General features: G+C 40.3%; 4 protein-coding genes across 4 annotated transcripts; 2 read left to right on the top strand and 2 right to left on the bottom strand.

The window, feature by feature from the left end:
- Positions 1–782: 782 nt before the first annotated feature.
- Positions 783–3,304, bottom strand: LOC131891521 (uncharacterized; the record flags this gene model as incomplete). The annotated part of the gene is given in 4 exon segments (XM_059241129.1): positions 783–1,216; positions 2,727–2,850; positions 2,997–3,078; positions 3,143–3,304. Coding segments are annotated over 4 exon segments (671 nt in total), but the record flags the coding sequence as incomplete, so codon positions are not given.
- A 3,846-nt stretch (positions 3,305–7,150) lies between these two features.
- Positions 7,151–12,266, top strand: LOC131892385 (mucin-2-like). Its single transcript, XM_059242233.1, has 3 exons — positions 7,151–7,227; positions 7,881–8,006; positions 8,189–12,266. Exon 3 carries the CDS (start codon positions 8,362–8,364, stop codon positions 11,485–11,487), a length of 3,126 nt encoding a protein of 1,041 aa, XP_059098216.1. The 5' UTR covers positions 7,151–7,227; positions 7,881–8,006; positions 8,189–8,361; the 3' UTR covers positions 11,488–12,266.
- On the bottom strand, positions 11,540–12,889 carry LOC131892390 (uncharacterized). The gene is made up of 3 exons (XM_059242237.1): positions 12,586–12,889; positions 12,335–12,523; positions 11,540–12,266 (listed from the first exon to the last, which is right to left on the bottom strand). The coding sequence occupies exons 1-3, from the start codon at positions 12,827–12,829 to the stop codon at positions 11,590–11,592; spliced, it is 1,110 nt and encodes a 369-aa protein (XP_059098220.1). The 5' UTR covers positions 12,830–12,889; the 3' UTR covers positions 11,540–11,589.
- A 3,111-nt stretch (positions 12,890–16,000) lies between these two features.
- On the top strand, positions 16,001–19,896 carry LOC131892387 (uncharacterized; the record flags this gene model as incomplete). The annotated part of the gene is given in 5 exon segments (XM_059242235.1): positions 16,001–16,232; positions 16,318–16,491; positions 18,316–18,399; positions 18,482–18,605; positions 19,152–19,896. Coding segments are annotated over 5 exon segments (1,271 nt in total), but the record flags the coding sequence as incomplete, so codon positions are not given.
- Between the last annotated feature and the right edge of the window lie 6 nt (positions 19,897–19,902).

Below are 19,902 nucleotides of genomic sequence, written 5' to 3'. Positions count from 1 at the left end.
AAGTCCAGCACCTTCCAGGCTAGTTGGAACCATGAAGTCCACATCTCTTTTTTCTTGGGCTCCTTCATTGTTTGATTTGCTGCCCTCTAATTTTCTTAGGGAATACGTTGGCCTTATTGATCCGGTGGCATCTTTCCAATCAGACTTGGACCAATTTTTAGATAGCATTCCAGATCAACCCTAAATTAACGGACTACCTCGGTCTGTCAACTCAAATTTGTTAGTAGACCAAATATCATATAAAGATTGAAAGGTAACAATTAGACGAATTATAACCTTTCATTTTAGTACTACTGGGGATTACATTCCCTGCAGCGGTTAAAAAAGCCCGTGAAAAAACAAACAAACAAAAATGATAAATATTGACGCTTAGACCAGAACTAGGACAGAAATTGTCTTTGACAACGTTCCATTTGAGATATCTTTCGTATCTTCTTTGAATGCTCTTCAGCACAGGCTATAGCTGTTCAATCTCTCCCTATGCGAAAGCTCTCTAATTTCTGAAATATTCCTAACAGACGATTTGCCCCTAGAACAAACACAAAGCTACAAACAAAAACGGAGAGCCTTGAAAACCTAAGATAGCTCTTTAAACTGTATCATATACCTTAATAAACTAGATAAGAATATGCCTACAAACATCCACCAAGCCGTTCTTTTTGGTTCCCTGATGTCAAAAAGTAACTCCCAATATCATTAGAGGGACTGCCAAGGTAAAAATTCATTGAACCTTGTTAACCCTAGACTTGTTAAGAAGTTACAATACAAATGTTACGTCTTACCGATGGTATTGAATTCTCATTCTTCGATGGGCCGCTTTGCTCAATCTCCGGCGAACTCGTTGATTACTGAGCGGGTCCCGTTTCAAGATGTAAAACCCTCGGTGGTTCCAACCCGGCCAAATCGTGTAATCAATGCAAAAGAACACCAGCATGTGGCTATCCGGCACCACCTCCATGATTTTCATGGTCCACAATGAAAATACGTTCTCCTCGTGGAAGAACACACCACTCTTGTTGTGGTGCTGGGTCCATTGGACAACATCTTGATAGATCCGAGGCCATTCAATGGACACTTGAGACACATTCATGCCATCCATATTGGCATTAGGAGACCAAACCATCCGTGATTCAGGACAAAGGTACGGATTGTGGGGAGGTATGGGCTTTCCATCGAATGAAGCTATGTACTCCACCAAGGACCAATTTCCGTTCAACTGATATATAAGGAAATTAGTGCTGATCCCTTTGATGTGAGGAAGGTGTGCAATAAATATGGTGGGAATGAGTAAGTAACTTTTTTGATTTTATCAATAGGAGGGCTTATTTCCTAGGCAAGGTCGGTCAGCGAAAAAAGTCTGTCGAGTAAGATAACATGAAGATTCGCCAAATTAAAGTACATTTTTCTACAGTAAACCCATTAGCTTATTTCATTCGATTATGAGACGATTGGTTAAGATGCCATTTTTCATCGTTCTGTACCAGGACAATACTTTGTGCATCAATGCAAAGAAAGATAGATAAGTAAAAAGTTTTACAAGTAGCAAAAAGGGATCAAAAGACAATTTCAAAACCAACTCATTTTTTCCACAGTAGAATAACTTGTGTCAAATTCATTGTTCTTGAACAATAAAAATTACATTGAGGTACATCTTGAGGTATGGTTCTTCTTGAGGCACACACTTTTTGTTATTTTGAGTTAGTGAAAATCATGTAGGTTCTGAAAACTATAGCAACGAAATATAGGTTTTTAGTGAGAGAGAAATGGTTCGTTTTAGAAGGTGAGGACAAGACGTTGCTTAGTGGTCAAATGTAGAATGAGATCCAAAAAAACGTGACTTTGCTTATTGGAACTGAATAAGATGATGCGAGGGATGGTTTCGTTGACGCTCAATGCACATTGGGAATACCACAAGGGAAGAATTATGTTCGCACTGCTACCTTTCAATAGTTTGTTGCAGAAATTATCAAGAATTTGTACTTTTCTACGACACAACAAATTATTATCATTGTTAGCGGTCAGGAAAATATTTTCATTTGGTTAAATCAAGTTTTGAACTCTCTTGGTCGTCTTGAGGCAAAAACACTTCCAAAAACACAATCGCGAATTTTAGGCATAAGATTACCAAAATAGACGATTGTGGGGAAATTTAGGTTTTTTTGTCATTTATCGGTAAAATTCAGAAGAGCTAGATTCCAAATGATTTTTTTACGTATAATTTTCCCGAAAAAAAAACATTGATCTCGTTTTTGCAATGTTTCCATTTGCATCGAGTTTATCTATTTTGACCATCTCTTCTTTAAAAGGGAAGTTTTGGTTGACACTGGATACTTCGTTACTAATATGAAGGTGTAGTTTAGACTTATTTTATGAATAATCCCATAAGTTATTTGTACCCAATTAACTCAGAGCGTCACACATGATGATATTGATTTTACAAACCATTCTTGAATTCAGGGTGGTTCAAAACATGAACATCATTTTGAAAAATTGCAGACATTTATAGTTCATTACATTTTATTTTTTCTTTGATTTCAGGGCAAAACTCAACTCAAAAGGCCCAAAACATAATAATGAAACAATTTTTACTTTGAAAGCAATAGAACAGCCAAAGAAATTGCAACTTTTTATCACTTATTTGTAGGTTTTCGGAAGTTATATTGGTTGGTTTTCACAACCTAGAAACAAACTGTTTTTCCGATCCCTATTCAATTTAAAGCCCTTACCTCGGAGAGTGACACATCTGCTGTTGGAACCTCTTGACATCTAGAATGGGCAAAGGTTCGATATCCATGCGGTCCATATAAGATATAGGGACTAACTGGAGCCTCAGTTGCTGGCCATTCATCCCTAAAATAGAGCTTTATTTCCGTCAATAGTGTTACGCAAATGGCATTTTTGCAATTTTCTGTAAATTCGCCTTTTTGGTTAATCTAAATGTGGATTTTTGTGCAATTCTGAGTTATAAATTTTGAACAATCCTGAGCAAAACTTACGTGGGTTGATTCCAAGGGTTTTCCGGGCTTTGACCCAAAGCGGTATGTGTACAAACCAGGATCAAAAGCACAAGACCAAGATCTAGAAAAGAATGTTGCGTGATTTGACTTGTCTTATTGCGTTGATAGAAAATGTGAGAACTTGCCGAAATTCTTTGGGAAGACCATTTTGTTCATCCCATGAAGCGTGAATTCCAACTGAACTCAAGATGCGAAATGATGTCGTTGTTAGAATCTGTTGCACGGCTCATTACAAGAAACTGCGATTCTCCCCAGAGACCTCGCTCAATGAGGCAAAAATTGTGTTTTTCTTCTTTCTTTCGATGCGTCGTCTTACGTAACTGTCTCTTCAATAAATGTTCATTAAAGGAAAACGAACAAATCTGATCCGACTAGATGAGCAATCATAGCAGAAATATTTCAGTTGCATTAAGATTCAACTTGCAATTTCTAACTCCACAGAATGATAGTTATGACTCCTAATCGCAATTAAAAAGAAAAAAATAAGAAGCATTCTCTTTTGAATAAAGTTATTAGTCAAAAAGTGGGGCCACTGAGGTTATTAGCGGAAACAAAATTCAGCATGTATTTGCTATATTCCATTTTATACAACACTTTTGAATTTGTAATGCTTTTCATTCTAAATTGGGCACAAATCTGGAATGGAAAGCTTTTTCGCAATAGATCAATTTAGGGGAAAACTCGAAAAAAATCAAGAGAATAATATCAAGCGGTGCTTCTTTCATTGACAATAAGTTCAAGCGTCAAAACTGTCAAGGCGCATGTAGATTTGGAACAGGAGCTGGACATAAGTCCATTGCTTTACTTTTTCGCAATTTGCTTGATTCACGTCTGGAATGGTATTCGTTTTTGGGCTAAGTAGGAGTTGACAAAATCGCAAATCTTTTAAGTCCTGGTTCCAATTCTACTATTGGCAAGGATTGGCCAGATCGCTCGCAAATAAGAACCATCTTTCACTCAAATACATGTTTCATTTAGGAATGATTTGGTCTCAATTTTGATTGCTAGATCAAAGAAATATCGTCCTAAGGTAGAACTAGATTTATACACCATTTGGTAGTGTTTGGGACAAGTTGGCTCAAACCCAATTTTGGTCGGATCCCGGATTACAATTTTTTATTCCAACTCAATTGAAATAGTGGGAATCTTTGTGCATTTTACACGTCTCATGACATTAATTTACTTTGATAAATGGCTCCCTCACAGTGCTTTTTCGACTTCCGCTAACTTTAAGTTACACTTTTTCATTTTTTCCATTTTTTAAGGATCTCATTTTTAGGCTAATTGACAAGTTTTGGCACTCAAAATTGATGAACTTTTTTGACATCATTTGAAAATATACAAAAATAAGGCTAAATTTGAGAGATAAATGCCATTTTGAACTGCTCTGTCCCGTGGGTAGAAATGCAACCACATGAAATACCAGATTTAAGAGTAGCCAGTTAGCTTGTCATTCAAATAAGGACCCTTATTTGCAACGTCACACGGCCCAAAGAAAACGGGAAGAGGCACGTGTCATGAAAGCGGTTTTTTTTCCGGACATTATGTGACCCAGGTCATTTATTATACATAAGATTTTGAAAGAATATGCCAAAAACAACAAAAAGGCATGATAATTCAATAAAAAGGAATCGGCCCAATCAGCCCGTTATTTGGTAGAGGCTGACTCACAAAGTGCCCTCTGAAGTGTAGAACGTAAACCATTTTTCGTGCAGCGTAAGGGGGCTGTTACGAAGCCGTCTCAAAAATGGAACTAAACAAGATGACAAATGTGCTCTTGTTACATTATCATAATTTCAGATATCATTATTCTCCATGTCTGGTTAATTGTCCAAATGATTTGTACCCCTGGAAGCCAGTTTCACAAACAAAGGCATTGGGTAGATATTGTTGTTTAGCAATAGATATAATAATAGTAAACAAGCACTCGTGACCTGCAAATAAGTTATCTAAGACCTTTGTGTCTGTGACTCCATATCTTTTCACTACTTTGTTTGCTCTCCGCCAAAAGACGATCCTCAAGGGACAATTCTTGCGCAGCATATCGTTCAACTGAACCTTGAGATCTTACTCCTTATTACCCCACAAAACATTTGCTTGTATTAGCTATTTTGATACATTGATGCTTCGCGGTTTTCTTATCTCACTTTTCGTTGCGACATGTCATGATTAACATTTGATTATCAAGTAAGAGAGCAACGCAAAATTCAATTGGATTGTACAGTGACAAATCAACAAGTACTAAAACTCCGTTATTTAAGATCCCGAGCTTAATAGCAATATGTTCATCAGGATTTCCAACTTGCAGCGTAAACAAAAAATCATGTGGGCATAAAATATATAAAAATGGGTTGGAAGCATGTACTTAGGGACTCGCAGTAAAAGAACGCAAAGTGCTCGAAAAAAATGGTGCACAGTCATAGTGAGTGACGGAAGTTGTCATTTACTCATAAATGTTTATCAGAGGAAGACATCTTTTGGGTTTGTTTGCAATTAAGGCAGAACTAGGGTTTAAGATTCCCTGTTTCAACATGTTGTTTACATCTCAGCACTTTAGTTCAAAATGCTGATTCGAAAATAATGATCACTTTGATTGAATGAAAACCAGAGTCGGATTCTTTTTCCCTCAAGTGGTGGATTTGGCAATCACCTCTTTAAAAATAATATCTTTGCCGTAAAAGGCACTTCATGTCACATTCTAAGGAAGATATCAATTCAAAGATGATACCTCGTTTTTGCAGACAACGCCCAAACGAGGGAAAAATATGTCCTGACCTCTTCAAGGTCGCTCCTAAGCGAAAAAAAGTTCATTCAAAGGAGTGTGAAAAATGCATTGACGATATGTGAAACAGTCGATATCGAGGGACAGAAGGCGTTATTCTCGTCAATCACATTCTTGTCTAAAACAAAGCGTTTCAAACAAAGATTTTCATTTAGTGAAAAACAAACTTGGGCAGAGTAAAGTTGTGAGGATGCACATTCTTGCTGTCAACATAATCTTGAAGGATTCACACACATTTGACAGCCTCCCGTATCTTTCTATTTAATACCTGCCATTACTATTGACTTACCAAATTCTGGTTTTTTGAGAATAGCGTTATGAGTTCATACAAAAATTGTAAATTTAACGTCAATATTTTCCCATATTTAGCTTCAAATCAGTTCGAGGTTCTCATCTTCATCATTACCATATTCTGATCACATTAAGTACCATCGTACTATTTTCACATTGGTATCTATCTAGTGACCGTCGAGGCTTAATGTGCATTTTGAGAGCACCTTCAAGCCCTCGAGAATTCAGGTTGGTTCTAACAATGAAGTCCACTTCTCTTCTTTCTCGGGTTCCTTCATTGTTTAATTTGCTTCTCTCTGATATCCGTAAGGAATACGTAGGCCTTGCTGATCCGGTTGCATCTTTCAAGTCAGACTTGGACAATTTTTTAGATAGCATACCAGATCAACCCTACATTCAAGGACTAGCTTGGTCTGCCAACTCAAATTCGTTGGTAGACCAAATATCATGTAAAGATTGAAAGGTAATAAATAGACGAATTATAACCTTTCATTTTAATAGTACTGGGGATTACATTCCTTGCAGCCGTTAGATAAGTCCGTGAAAAATCTAAGCAAAAAAGAAGTATTTCTTCGATGATTAATATATTGTTATCACATTCAAAATGAAGAAAGAAGGCATCTCTTTCTGGTTTCATTATTTTGAGAAATTGATACTTAATGCGTATTAAAGGCATTCCAAAATGATATTGCAAATGAACGTTAGATTATTACCGATTCCCCGAAGCTTGACATCAAGTGGCGACCAAAATTCGGGGGCCAAAATTGGTTCTTTGATGGTTGTGGCTCGTGCCTCTTCAGAAGATTTGGCTCAAGAGCAACGGGCGACAAATTAGCAAGACACCCGAACCTGCGACAACTCTCGTTCTGGACCTGAACTCGAATCTAGGACGACCAAATGTGTAAAGTTGTCTGGGCCATGTTCATTCCCTAACAAGAAGCTGGGCCAGATGGGAAGTAGTCCAAAACTGAGGATGAGAATGAGAACAAGGAGGAGGGGCAGGAGGATCTGATTTTCCTGCCAGATAACAACCAATGATGATGGCACTTCCAGTCGCTCCCAAGCCGTCATCATTTCAAGATCTCTATTAATTCATCAGAAGACATTATGGAGAAGCGGAACTGAGAACTTGAACAGGTAAGGGACATTGCGGTTTTGTTTCAAGTCTTTTGAACACGTCTTTTGGTTATGAGAACAAGCGAGAGCAAAGTCATAAAAATTGTAGACGTTTTGCTTGACATGAGAATTTGAGCAACAATTCTTGAGAATTTGTCGACAGGGTCCATCAAAAAATGATTCTTGAAGATTAACAGCGTGATATTTTCACGTGCCATTATAGTTTGGCTATTCAAAGCCGAGCCTTTAAAATTAAAATTAAAGTAAGCTAAAGTAACGATGCACACAGAGGATTAAAGATGTGATGCTATAACATAGAAATGTACGGAGGCTCCTAGAAAAATGCAGCAACGTGACCATTTTAGAACTGTTGTGCATCTTTGATTGGCTAAAACACCGAAATATGACGACGATTGTAGTTGTTCGAAAGTAAAACCACGTGGTCAAAATCATCTTGAAAATTTGGGTTTTACTCATTTAAGTTTGGTTCTATTGAATTCCTCTACTGATTTTCAAATTTGAATTTCGCAAAAAACGACTTTTGGTCGACCCTGTATTCGGCAAATGCTTGCTATCACGCATGGGAAATGGTTTAATTGCTCTATCAGGATGAGGGAAGCGACTGACTGTGACTACCCTGTTTTCTGGGTTTGTACGATTGTTATTTTTTTCAGGAGGATTTCACGTCAAACCAAAGTCCACTATCTGAAATCGATGAATGCTTGTGGATGTGCCGTCAACAAAATAAACGGGAACACAAAAGCAACAACAACAGTGAAGAATCAAGCGGAAGCCGACCGGTAATGAGGGAAAGAATGACATGAAATGTACCTCAGATGCGAACCCTCATGTAGATGTACTTCTTGGTAGTACGTTCAGAGTTTTCAACTGAAGGATTGGCCTCATTGCCATTTGAAAGATGTTGGCATAGAGTGTTCAAGATGAAGTTCTTAAGAATGCAAGATCTTTGTTTCCATTGCAGAGTCCCTCATTACGGTTCCAGTGCGTTCTGTGGAAACACCGGCATTTTATTTATGGTCAGCCATCCGGAATCGTATTCAAGCACGTTGTCGAATCCAAGAAATATGTGATGATGTGCGGACTTTAGAGAGAGAGAATTATATTGTTGTGAGTGCTACGAATTCTACAAGAACAATGTGGGGTGCCCGCATCTTTTTGCTTGTGTTGTCCTTGATGGTGCTCGAAAGTGAGGGACTTTTTTTCAACCTCTTCAAGAAGAATCGGGGAGTCCCAACAAGGAGACCCTCCTATTATCCTGGGAATTCAAACAATGTAAAGCCTAGTTATTCCCCTCCCGTGGGACAATGGCGTCCCATTCAGCAGAATCAGATCCAACCGAGTTACCATCCTCCAAAAGGGAACTCCTTCTCGAAGTCCAAGAGAAAGTTTAAGTGGGACATCTTGGGGATATTCGGGAGCAAAAAACCGACGTCCAGTGGATATCGACCCGCATATAAGCCTTTGTACAACTACAACACACCGGGACATAGACCGGGTCGACCCCAAGGGGGGTATGGACCTCCTAGTCAAGGCACCAAACCTGGATATGCACCTCCTAGTCAAGGCACCAAACCTGGATACCGACCTCCTAGTCAAGGCACCAAACCTGGATACCAACCTCCTAGTCAAGGAACCAATACCGGATACCAACCTCCTAGTCAAGGAACCAATACCGGATATCAACCCTCTTGCCAAACCACAAAGCCCGGGTATTTACCTCCACCGGGGCGACCCCAAACCCCTGGAAACTTTCATCAAGGCAATCGACCTTCGTATCCTCAACAGCCAGTTGGAACAACTCGGCCACAAAACGGATACTTGCCTCCAAATACTAATCCTGGGACACATTTCCCCACCTTTCCTACCCAAGCACCTCCAGTGATCTTCCCAAGTGATGACGGCTATGGATCTCCTCAAGCATCGGTCATTGGCCAACAATCAAATCTCGGAATTTTCCAGAATAACAACAATAATAATGATAATAATAATATTGGTGGCAGTTCTGGCATTAGTCAACCTGCATCCACGGGGTACGGTTCCCCGCAAGCTCCAGTTCTTGGACTGGAGTTCCCGACCCAATCTTTTCTGCCTCCCAATCAAGGCTTCTCCGTACCCACTAATGTTCCATCAACTTTCAACCCTCCTCTGACCTCAAATACCAATCCGTCTAGCCAAACAACCACAGGGGTTTTCTTGACTCAGTCCAATAATAATGGCGTTGATCAATCTCAAGCTCCAAGTTTAGCCGCTCCTACGCAACCCTCGACCAGGCAGCCAGATACTGGCTATGGGTCTCCCTTGGGATCTGTGATTGCTTCTGATGATTTTGGATCGTCGGTGATCACCCCAGAGTTGGCATTGGACGCCAATGACGGTGGTGCCTTGCCTTTAGGATCCATTGCCAACTCAATCAACAATCCACCTTCCCAAACCTTGGCTTTAGAGACTCCTCTTATTGTGGAAGCATTGAGAAACAATGACGCTGAAGGTGGTGAGCCTCTAGCTGAACTGTCTAGTTTTGGTGATGAATGGATCCCGATGACCATGGCCAAAATCATGGAAATGTTTTCACTTCCACAAAAATCAGACGCTCAAACCTCGACCAAAGAAAATCTTGCGCAAAGCAGGGCCAATCAATCTGGTCCCCAAGTGGTCTTGGTTCAAGACACCGTTCGTAATCCCTTCACTCAAAGTAGCGAGAAACAAGTGACCAAAGGCAGAAATAATCTGTCCCAAGTCATCGTAAAGGTGAACAAGGAGGAAATTGAAGACGTAGCTACTTTGGAGCCTCCTTACTCCGCCAAGGAGGTTCGTCAAACTGCCACCACCAGTTACACGTCTACCACAACAATTCCAGCCACTTTAGAGGTAGAATTGCTTATTGTTGAAGATGTGACCCTTGAAGATGAGGAACAAAAACCTGATCCACCACCCACTCCCTCTCCTATGGTGGGAACAACAACCTGGGTTGTCGGCGAAAATAAAACTATTGTGGAGCCCACTCCTGGGAATCCGGAAGAGCCCGAAACAGAAGTTCCCCTTCTGGAGGTCCAGATTGAAGAAGAAGAAGAGCTGAATGCAAGAGACGGGAAATCGATTGACCCCGATCGAATTGGCTTACTGCCTGACATGACAAACCTTGACAACTCCCATGAGCGGAATGCCATTCATGACACTGAAAATGAGATTCAAAATTTAAGAGAGTCCTTGAACAAAGTGCCATATAGTGCCACAGCAATGAGTCCAACAGCATCGCCAACGCCTTCGAGTTTGAATGCGTTTGTGTCCTTGGCTCTGGACGAGGCGATCCCAAGAGAAGAGACTACTCCCACTTCCAAACAAGAGCATCCCAAGTCAATCCTGGAAATCCTGCATGTGATAGACCAAGAGCCTTTTGAGCGCGATAATTTTGTTCGTGAGCATGATCATGATCTGGATTTTAGCACTCTGCAAGATCCAGAGATGCCAACTATTGATTATGAATACTACACCGACTTTGCTGACCATCCCAATGATGAAGCATTGGACCCAGCTACCATTAGTGACAATGCCTTCTTCAACGTTCTCCGTGAGGACAATAACGATAAATGGGTGTGGGCGGACCGAGACACCTCAACTAAGCATGAACCGAAACCAACCACAACAGTCTCCACTACTTCAGCAACAGTAATGGCAACTACTACTACTACAACTACTACTACTACTACATCTACTACTACAACTGCTACTACTAAGATTACCATTGCTACTACTACAACTACAACAAAGACAACAGTTGTGACAACAAATACTATATCGACAACAACAGTAGCGACAACAACGACTATCAAACCAACTTCTATTGTATCTAGTTCTAGTTCCACTCCATCCTCTAGTATCACCACATCGGAAAGCAATTCATCTGAGAACAGCGTTTCACCCACTGAGGCAGTTGATGAATCTCCAACCCTGATCCCAATGACAGATAGTCCGGTTATTTGGGTCTCTGATCCAGCCGAGGACTTTGGAGAAGAGACCAACTCCATCCCAGATGAGAAGAATTCCCTCACGCGCTCCCTCCAGGCCCAAATCCAATCTACTTCAGAGGTCCTGCCTTCACTAGTAGAGGAGAGAGAAGAAGAAAACGTGATCGACTCCAAGCCAAATTTGCTTGTGGATGGTCAAAAAAATTCCGCCCCATTGGTTTGGTATTACCCAATCCATGGCAAGCCTTTTAGATCCTTCATCCCTTCCGTTAAATACTCCTCAATATCTGGTTAAGTTTTCCAAGTTCTTGTTATGTTTTGTTGGCAATAAAATACCAACACTCAGATTTCAATGTTAATCAAGAGGACTCTGTTTCTGATTGAATAAAATCTTAACTCAGAGAGCGGTAGCACCAATTGGGTACAAGACGTCAAAGAGAACGGCGCATGTTCCGCAAACGTATTGCTCATCATTGCCATCATTGACACAAGCGGTTCCAGACAAGGGGGTAGAATCAGTTCCGCATTGAGGGGTGGAGTTTCTCTTCAAACGAATGTAACCATCCTCGCCCCAAGAAGGTCCCCAGGAGTTTCTGACAATCCAGTAGTCTCCCTCATCGGGATCGGTTCCGTATCCTACCATTTGCACGGCGTGGTTGATGACAATGTTGCTATCATAGGGGCACCCATCGAAGACACCACCGCCATAGAATCCCCAGAAGGAAGCATCAACGGCCACGGCCAAAGGTCCAACGGTAGCCAAATGGTTCAAGATGGCATTGTAGTCGTTACGGGGAAGGAGCTCATAACCACGGACGGTGACGGCCTTGTTCATGTCGGAGGAGTCGTCGCAAGAGCCACTAGCTCCGTTGCCTCCAGATTGGTAGGGCCAGTCATCCTCGCTCACCAAACCAAACAACTGGACGTAGGTCCAGCCCAATTGAGGAATGGATCCTTGGCATCCACCGGTTCCGCCGCATTGGAGCTCATTGGGAGTGCAAGAAGTGATCTGTTGGGCGGACAGCTCCATGAGGCTTCCGTTGTTGATAGCCACATAAGATTCAATGCTCTCAACTGGTGAGGGACAGAAGCAGTTCGTTTTGAAGTGTTCAATGTAGGCTTAAATGGGCAGAGTTACTCACCAGAGGCAAAAGCCCAACAGGAGCCACAAGATCCTTGGTCCTTAACTTCGGTGACGACCCCCTTGTCCCTCCAGTCCATGCTCTCGGGCAAAGCAGCGATGTCAATGTGCTCTTGCGCCTTGGCGGCGCCCAAACCCTCCTTCTTCATGTTGACGTATCCATTCAAGCGTTGAGACACGAACTCCTCATCTGAAACGGAGAAGGGGTCATAGCATGGTTCCTTGAGAGGCACCGTCCATAACTTGTCTTACGAGTCATGTCAGCGAATTGAGAGATGGATTCGGTCCAGCTTTTTCCAGACAAGTTGTGTTGCTGGATCTTGGCAACATTTTGCTTGAAGATATTGTAACGGCTTTGTCGCTCAGCAACGGAAGCGTACTTCTTGGCGAACTTGGCCTCGAAGAGTTGGAACTCCCGGCTGAGGAATCCCTCTTCTTGGAAGGTGGCGGCCGAGGCCAAAGCCACACATAGGGCAAGAGCAATGAAAACCTTCATTTGGAGAGACTTGATTTGACAAATCTCACTGCAGCGTAGCACTGAAGCTCTTTGAGAAATGTCTGCTTTTATATCGGGCTTTAAGACCTCACCTGAATATTGACGTGACGCCTGACCTTTGTTTACGAGTCAGAGTCTCAAATGTTTGAGTCAATAATCTCTCAAAATCCTGATAAAGAAATTGGACACTTAAGTTACTCAACACTTACAATGTTACAGCACACATGATTGGCTATTTAAGTAGCAATTTATTGAGTTCAAGACCCTGACTAGCCAAATTAATAGATTTATTAGCCCATCCTTTATCAATTCAGGGCCAATGCAGGTTAGTGTTTAAAACTTTCAGCAAAATGGTTTATAATACCTTTACATGACTCACCATATCTTTTTATTTTGTACTGAAATGCAATTTGCATCTCATCCAGTATTACGTTTTCGTTTCTTCAAGATAATGGAAATGAAAAGCCAATAACAAGTTTATAGCAAAAATAAATTCGCATCTACTTTGTACTTTTGCAAATGGACAATATCAACATCTTGTTTTTACATTTGTTGCAAGCGAGATTTATCTACTTATCCATCAGATTATTTGACCATGATCAACTTGTCCTGTTCATTTTCAAGAAACCTCAAAAAGCTTAATGAGCATCCGAGTGAGATGATCATTTGAAAGATAAAAAAAAGAGTTTTGAAATACTCGAGTTTGAGGATGCCCGAAACGTGAGATACCAATCGGAGTTGAAGGCCAATTGAATTCCCAACGAGCCCATCTAGTTTTCAACGAACAACGCCTCAAACAAAAAGAGACGTGGCATTCTCAAGCGTTCTCGTTTTTGAAATTGACAGAGGCCCTGTTCAAGAGACAAGCAGCATGAGCCAAATGTTCTTTTGCTCGCTTTAATTTGCCTGGCGTTGCTTCGGATGTAACGTTACACATATTGATACATTTATTTATGATAAAGTGTTATAACGTTACAATGATAGATCATTCAGCACCTTTGAATAAATTATGGAAACTCAATTTGGCTAACACTGTTTGATTTTTTTTCTTTTATCAAGAAGACGAACTTATTGTGCAAGTTGGGTGGTTTAATTCGAGAACTCAAGATGCAAAGCTGGACACTAAGAGAAGCCAATCTAAGTTTTAATACAAAACCCCAATTGAGGTCATGGAACAAAATGCAGGGTAATGGACAGATCAAACTGTCAAAAAAGTGAATTGCTAGGAAAAACCAGCATTCAACCACAGATTATAGATTTTTTGATACTTCATTTTCATGAGGTAGGCAAATATTTCAGAGCAATCTATATACTTCAAACCCATTACTTGTACTTTTCACTTGAATTTTTCAACTTTTCAAGTCCCTAAACAAGTCATTAGCACGTTTTTTTGTGATGTATGGAAAGTCAAGAACGTAACCACCTTAGTATGGACAATATTTTTAAGACGATTTGATTGAATATTAAATTTGGACAAACTCCGAGATTATCTCAACAGGGGCAATTAAAAATGCATCTAAATTCTAAAAATATATGTAAAAGGTTGAAAAAAATAGGTACAGTATGTTTAGTTACAACAAGATTTTTTTTTAAATCAGGAAATGCAGTTGTATGTATTACAGGTATAATCAAGTGACGCTTACCCTCACGTCTAGATCTCTCTCTAAAACTTGCAACAAGCTATTGCCATTTCGGTACCGGTTAATATGTGGTTTTCCTGGATTCTTAACGTGACTTAAAATGAATGCATTTTTATTTTGTTCATTGGTTTTCATTGTTCCCTCTGTTATTTCTATCCCTCATTTTCTCATGTCACTTGTTCTAAAGCTTCAATTGTTACAGAATCCGGTTCGGACGATCAAAATCAATTTCAGCACATCACTCATTAATTGAATGCTTTTTTAACCAATGATCCTAGACAGACATATAGGGTATGTATGTGGCGATTGATACATTTCGAAACTTGTCAAGTCAACGACACTGCACTTAGTTCTACTTGATGTATTTCAAATGCCTGGCTGGAATAGACAACTTTCCCATCTTTCTCGAACATGTGTTTAATTTAGGCAGAGCAGACTTCCGTAACTCCCATTCCGCTAGAAAACGACAGAGATCCTTTCCAACATTAATCCTGAACTTGGTTGACCAATTCGAGCACACAAAGTCTAGGTTACCGATCTAATTCTTAGTGTTTGCACATGGTAGTTCAGCCAATTTGTAGTACTGTCTGTTGAACGTTGTAGTGGAATCGTGATGGTGCCCTATATTTCTTCCTCAGTGGGGCCATTGTCATTTTATCCTCTGCCGTGGGCATGATTCTGGAAAATCCTCACTTCCTAGTTCAGCCCAGGGATTCTGGTCTCCTTGGTTATATTAGCGATTAGTTGTGCAAAGCCTCCCGAATAAGAAGCTCCCAAGTCCCGGGTTCATGAACAACGGTACTGGTTTGACATTGTTATCCAATCCTGAGATGATGTATCGCATTTCATTTTGCTTTGCATTATTCTTTTCAATGACTTGCAAATATTGAAGCATGTATCATTATTAAGGATTTTGGTGCGACTGTAACAATGTGAATAAGGTGAGAAAATATAACAGTCTCATAAGGAAAAACCACCTAAATTTAATTTGAATCATTATAGTTAAAAGTTCGGTGAACCTTCATTTGATAAACAGATATGCAAGATACTTTTTGTATGTCGGCAACAGAAAAAATATTGGTCTTTAATGGAAGAATTTTACAGAAAAAGATCCGTTCGATCATACACTACATTAACAATCTATTGCTCAAGAGATTTGTTAGAATACGAATAAGAGATATTACGCTATTGGTAATTAAATCACCGAGATTTTAAAGCCAGGAGGTAAAAAGAGAAAGGCGTAAAATATATACAAGAACTTAATGTAACACCATCTTATCAAACCTAGATAAAAAATAAGCCGAACAGTCTCTTGAACATATTTTTCAAAAATAGTTCAGCCTAATAAATCGTAAATAGTTCTGTGCGATTTCTAACTTTTAAGGGATTGCTTCACAATTATCTTCCCATCATAGTGATTGATTCGGAGTGCAATGGCGCTTGACCAGAATCTTGTCTGCATTTCTCTTATGCGCTCGACAACCAAAGTCCAGTGACCAGATGACCATGGCACAAGAATCAGTTGATTGAAACACCTTCACCAGGAAACATCTCTCCCGTCCTCCTACGAGTTGCTTTGAACCTGGCTGTGACTTGAACAACCGAGAACGCCATTGACCATGTTGGCCAAACTTGGTCTGGTGACCTCACTGTTTTGGGGTCTGAGTGTTGCCCAAGACTACACTGATGAATGCCCCGTGGACAACGGCTTCTTTGCCGATGCAGTTCAATGTGACAGATATTACGAGTGTAAAAACGGGGAGGTAAGTTCTGCTTTCAAACACAATCGGTTCCCAGTATCTAAGTATGTACGGTACTTTTATGTCAACACACGTCCCTATTTTGTAGATTATAGATCATTTGTGTCCGGATGGATTGGTCTATGACGAAAGTAGTGTCAACTTTGCCAAATGCAGTTTCCAATTCTCCGTGGATTGTTCCGGACGAACGGAACTTCAGCCACCGACACCCAGCAAACTTTGCCCGAGATTAAACGGCTACTTTGCCCATGAGGATCCCAATGTGAGTTGGTGAAAATCGTATTTGTATTTAATGAGCTACTGTTGTTGACTTTTTTTTTATTATGGGAGGGAGAGAGTTGGTTCTTTTCTCAAAGGGGAACCAACATCTGGGATGGTCATCGCAACAGAAGCACCCTTTAAGTTTCTTTTGGAAATCGTCGCGGTTCATGGTTTTTTTAGTGTGGAAGGGATTGAACATATTCAGTGATGGGGAGTGTAAACCAAACCGTAAATCTTGATAATATTTAATGCAATTGTAAACTTCGTTTAATGTTTTAAAGAAAATATTTGAAGAAAGGTAATGCATGTACTGTTGGTTGAATGAGAATAGTTACATAATTTACAGCAATGAGATCGAAGTCATTGCAGAAATTGTGACAAGCAGCATTTTTCACATTAACCCTAAAACAATTTGAGCACCCTCTAGTGAGAAAAATATCAGTTCAGAATTGGATGCAAAATGCCATTAAGTAACAAGAAATAACGGTTGGTTGGTCGTTACTCAATTGACGATAGAAGGTCCGCTCCTGCAATCAGACCAAAATCTGAAGATTTAGAATCACCAAATGACGCATTCATATTAACATCTTACCAAACAAACTAGACTTATTGTGTTTGGTCAATTCCAACGTAATGGTTTCAGTGAAATACGAACATAAAAACCAACTTAAAAGTGTGTCATGATTATTGAATAATGATCTCAACTAAGAACGTAATTCTGAGTGAGAATTGAGAACCATACATCAACTTGATTCAAGATTTGAACATGGCGGTTGGCATTTTGCTTTATACTCAAAGAGGACACTGATAGTCTAAAAGATAGTCATGTTAAACCGTGCTTAAGTAAACTAACAGCTTATCCCATTATCTGTCAATGTATAACTTCAAACATTGCAAAAATCAACCGTTTATTTGCAGTATATTATGTCAGAAGGTTTTGCTACACTAGCTTATGTATATTTGGTCTCTAAGTATTTGTTTTGTGGATTTAAAGTCGCTGCTAAGTTTAACTAGCATGAATGTTTTACAAAAACAAATATCTCATGCTGAAAAGTTATGGACATTTTCTTTTTGAGGCCAGCTTTTGTCAAACCTCTTCCATGTTATTGAGTATTGGCAAAAGAATGACGATCTGGTTTCATGAAAAAACTCTACTCATAAAAAAATGATTATGTTAAATTATCATCCCTGCCAGATCAAACATTTTAGTGATTAAGCCCATCATTCCTTTTACTGTTAAAGATGACTAGCAAGAAATGTTTATCTGGGAAGCATATCGCTAACTGCTTTGCTTCACTATTTGTCTGAATTCATTAACCTCTACGAAGTACTGCAAATTGTAAAACAGCAAAGGTATTGGCCACATCAGATCCGTTTACTTTAAACTATTTGAGGCATTTTAGACTGAACTATTCTCAACCGCCACTTGCCCATGCTGGAGTTCATATTCAAAAAGCTATCACTCAGAATGAGGTTTTACCATTTCATGTTTGAAACCGCGCTTTATATTTGTAATTTCCTGATGATACGGTTCCATCAATTTTGACAGCTTTGGCGAGTATTAGCGGTAATACACAAAACGCAAATCCTAGCTTCTGCATAAAAACAGACATTACTGTAAATCCTCTTGAATGCAAAAGACTCCTCCGCGTTATCTTCGTAATCTTGTCAGAGATCGCTTTCAACAGAATGTAATACAAACAAAGGTGTTTGACATTCTTTCACACTCTTTGACCTTGTCAAGATAGTGATATTTGTCTATAGTTCCCCTCCCAAGTCTTGATGTCAACCAATGTCTGGAGAATGATGCCAAATCTAATTGCAGGTCTGCGATAAATTCTACTTTTGTGTGGACGGGGTGGCCAATCTAGTCTCGTGCCCCAACACTCTAATTTTCGATCCGACCAAGGTGAGACTTGAAAATGAAGGATGAAAGGTTGCGTGGTTGAACATGATGTAATACCGTCTTTAATGCTGCAACTTTTTGCTAGGGTCAATGCGACTTTGTGGACCAAGTCTCTCGGAAAGGATGTTCCTCTGCGGAGGTTTACAAATTTGCCTGTCCAAAGACATCGAACTCCCCTCATGCTCATCCTCGATACCCAGATCCTGAAGGTTAGTGTGACAATGACCTTTTTATACATAAGCCTTATCTGCTTTATTGGTGTTTTGGATAATACTTGAGACAGCAACCTTCTTGGGTTGATGTGAAGAGGCTGTACGGATACTTCTAAGAGGGATTACTTGAAGCATAAGCAGTGCGTCAAATGACAAAGCTTGCCGGGGAAATTATGTCACTGTTCAAGGGTGAAACAAAATTGGTAATATAAATTTTACGATTTACGATTTAATAACACGTGGATACTTTTGCCAGATTTTGATGACTTTTCAAGCGATTAATATAGCACGCATTTAACCATATTAAAGAGCAATAGCAAAATTTAAAAAGTTCTATAAATATTTCAATCGATCGCGCAAACGGTAATGTACTAATAACTGCTTCATAAAGTTTTTCATTCCCATGCAACAACGACGAAAACTTTAACTGGGCATCCTACAGTATTCTATCACCGTGCATCTTAATGGAATGGGCTCGAATTGCCCACATCAAGATCTTGGTCTTTTAAATTGCTAACCCTCTCAACTCGTTTTATTTTGCAGATTGTCAATTCTTCTACTTGTGCATTGGAGGTGTCAGTGCCAGGCGCAACGGTTGTACTGAGGGTTTGGTATTCAATCCTGACACAGTTTCGTGTGATCGGCAATCCAATGTCAAGGGTCCTTGCTCAACGTGGTATAATGAGACCGAGTTGGCCCGCATCAAGAACCCATCTTCATTTCCGCAAAGCAAGATTTCAGGCAACACGCCTCGAGAACGGGTCAATTTCCGAAGGAAACCAGTGGTAAAGTCTCAAGCCCAACCAGAGCCAGACCAACAGGACTTCTCCAATTTCGCCTCCATAGGAGATAGTTCCATCCTCAGAACTGCTCGACCCAACCTCGTCCGATCCGGTAGTACAAAATTACGTCCGGCAGCACAAGCTGCCTCTCAAAATGCAGGACAGAGGAATAGGGTCAGGACTCGAGTCCGTCGTCCACCCCCTGCCCAAAGACCAACCGCCCTTGAAGAAGAGGACAAGCCTCTTACCTTTGCCCTTTCCAGTGATGAGGCCATTCAGCGTTTCCGAGAGCAAAACCAGTTTGTACCCACACAATCTTCCAATGGTGGTGGGGGTGGACGTCTAACCATTCTCACGAACCTGGACCCTAGACCTGAGAGACTCTCGCCCCAGGAAAGTTCTTTCAATCGACAAGAGGAGGACGACGATGAGAAGTTTTCCTCGTTCCCGGCCTTGCCCAGGAGTCGAACCCCGCCGCAATTTCAGAACTTTGAAGCCCAGCGCGAGGTTCA

This window comes from Tigriopus californicus, chromosome 12, assembly GCF_007210705.1.
Source record: "Tigriopus californicus strain San Diego chromosome 12, Tcal_SD_v2.1, whole genome shotgun sequence".
Lineage (NCBI taxonomy): Eukaryota > Metazoa > Arthropoda > Copepoda > Harpacticoida > Harpacticidae > Tigriopus > Tigriopus californicus.
This window is presented reverse-complemented; position numbering and strand designations above follow the sequence as displayed.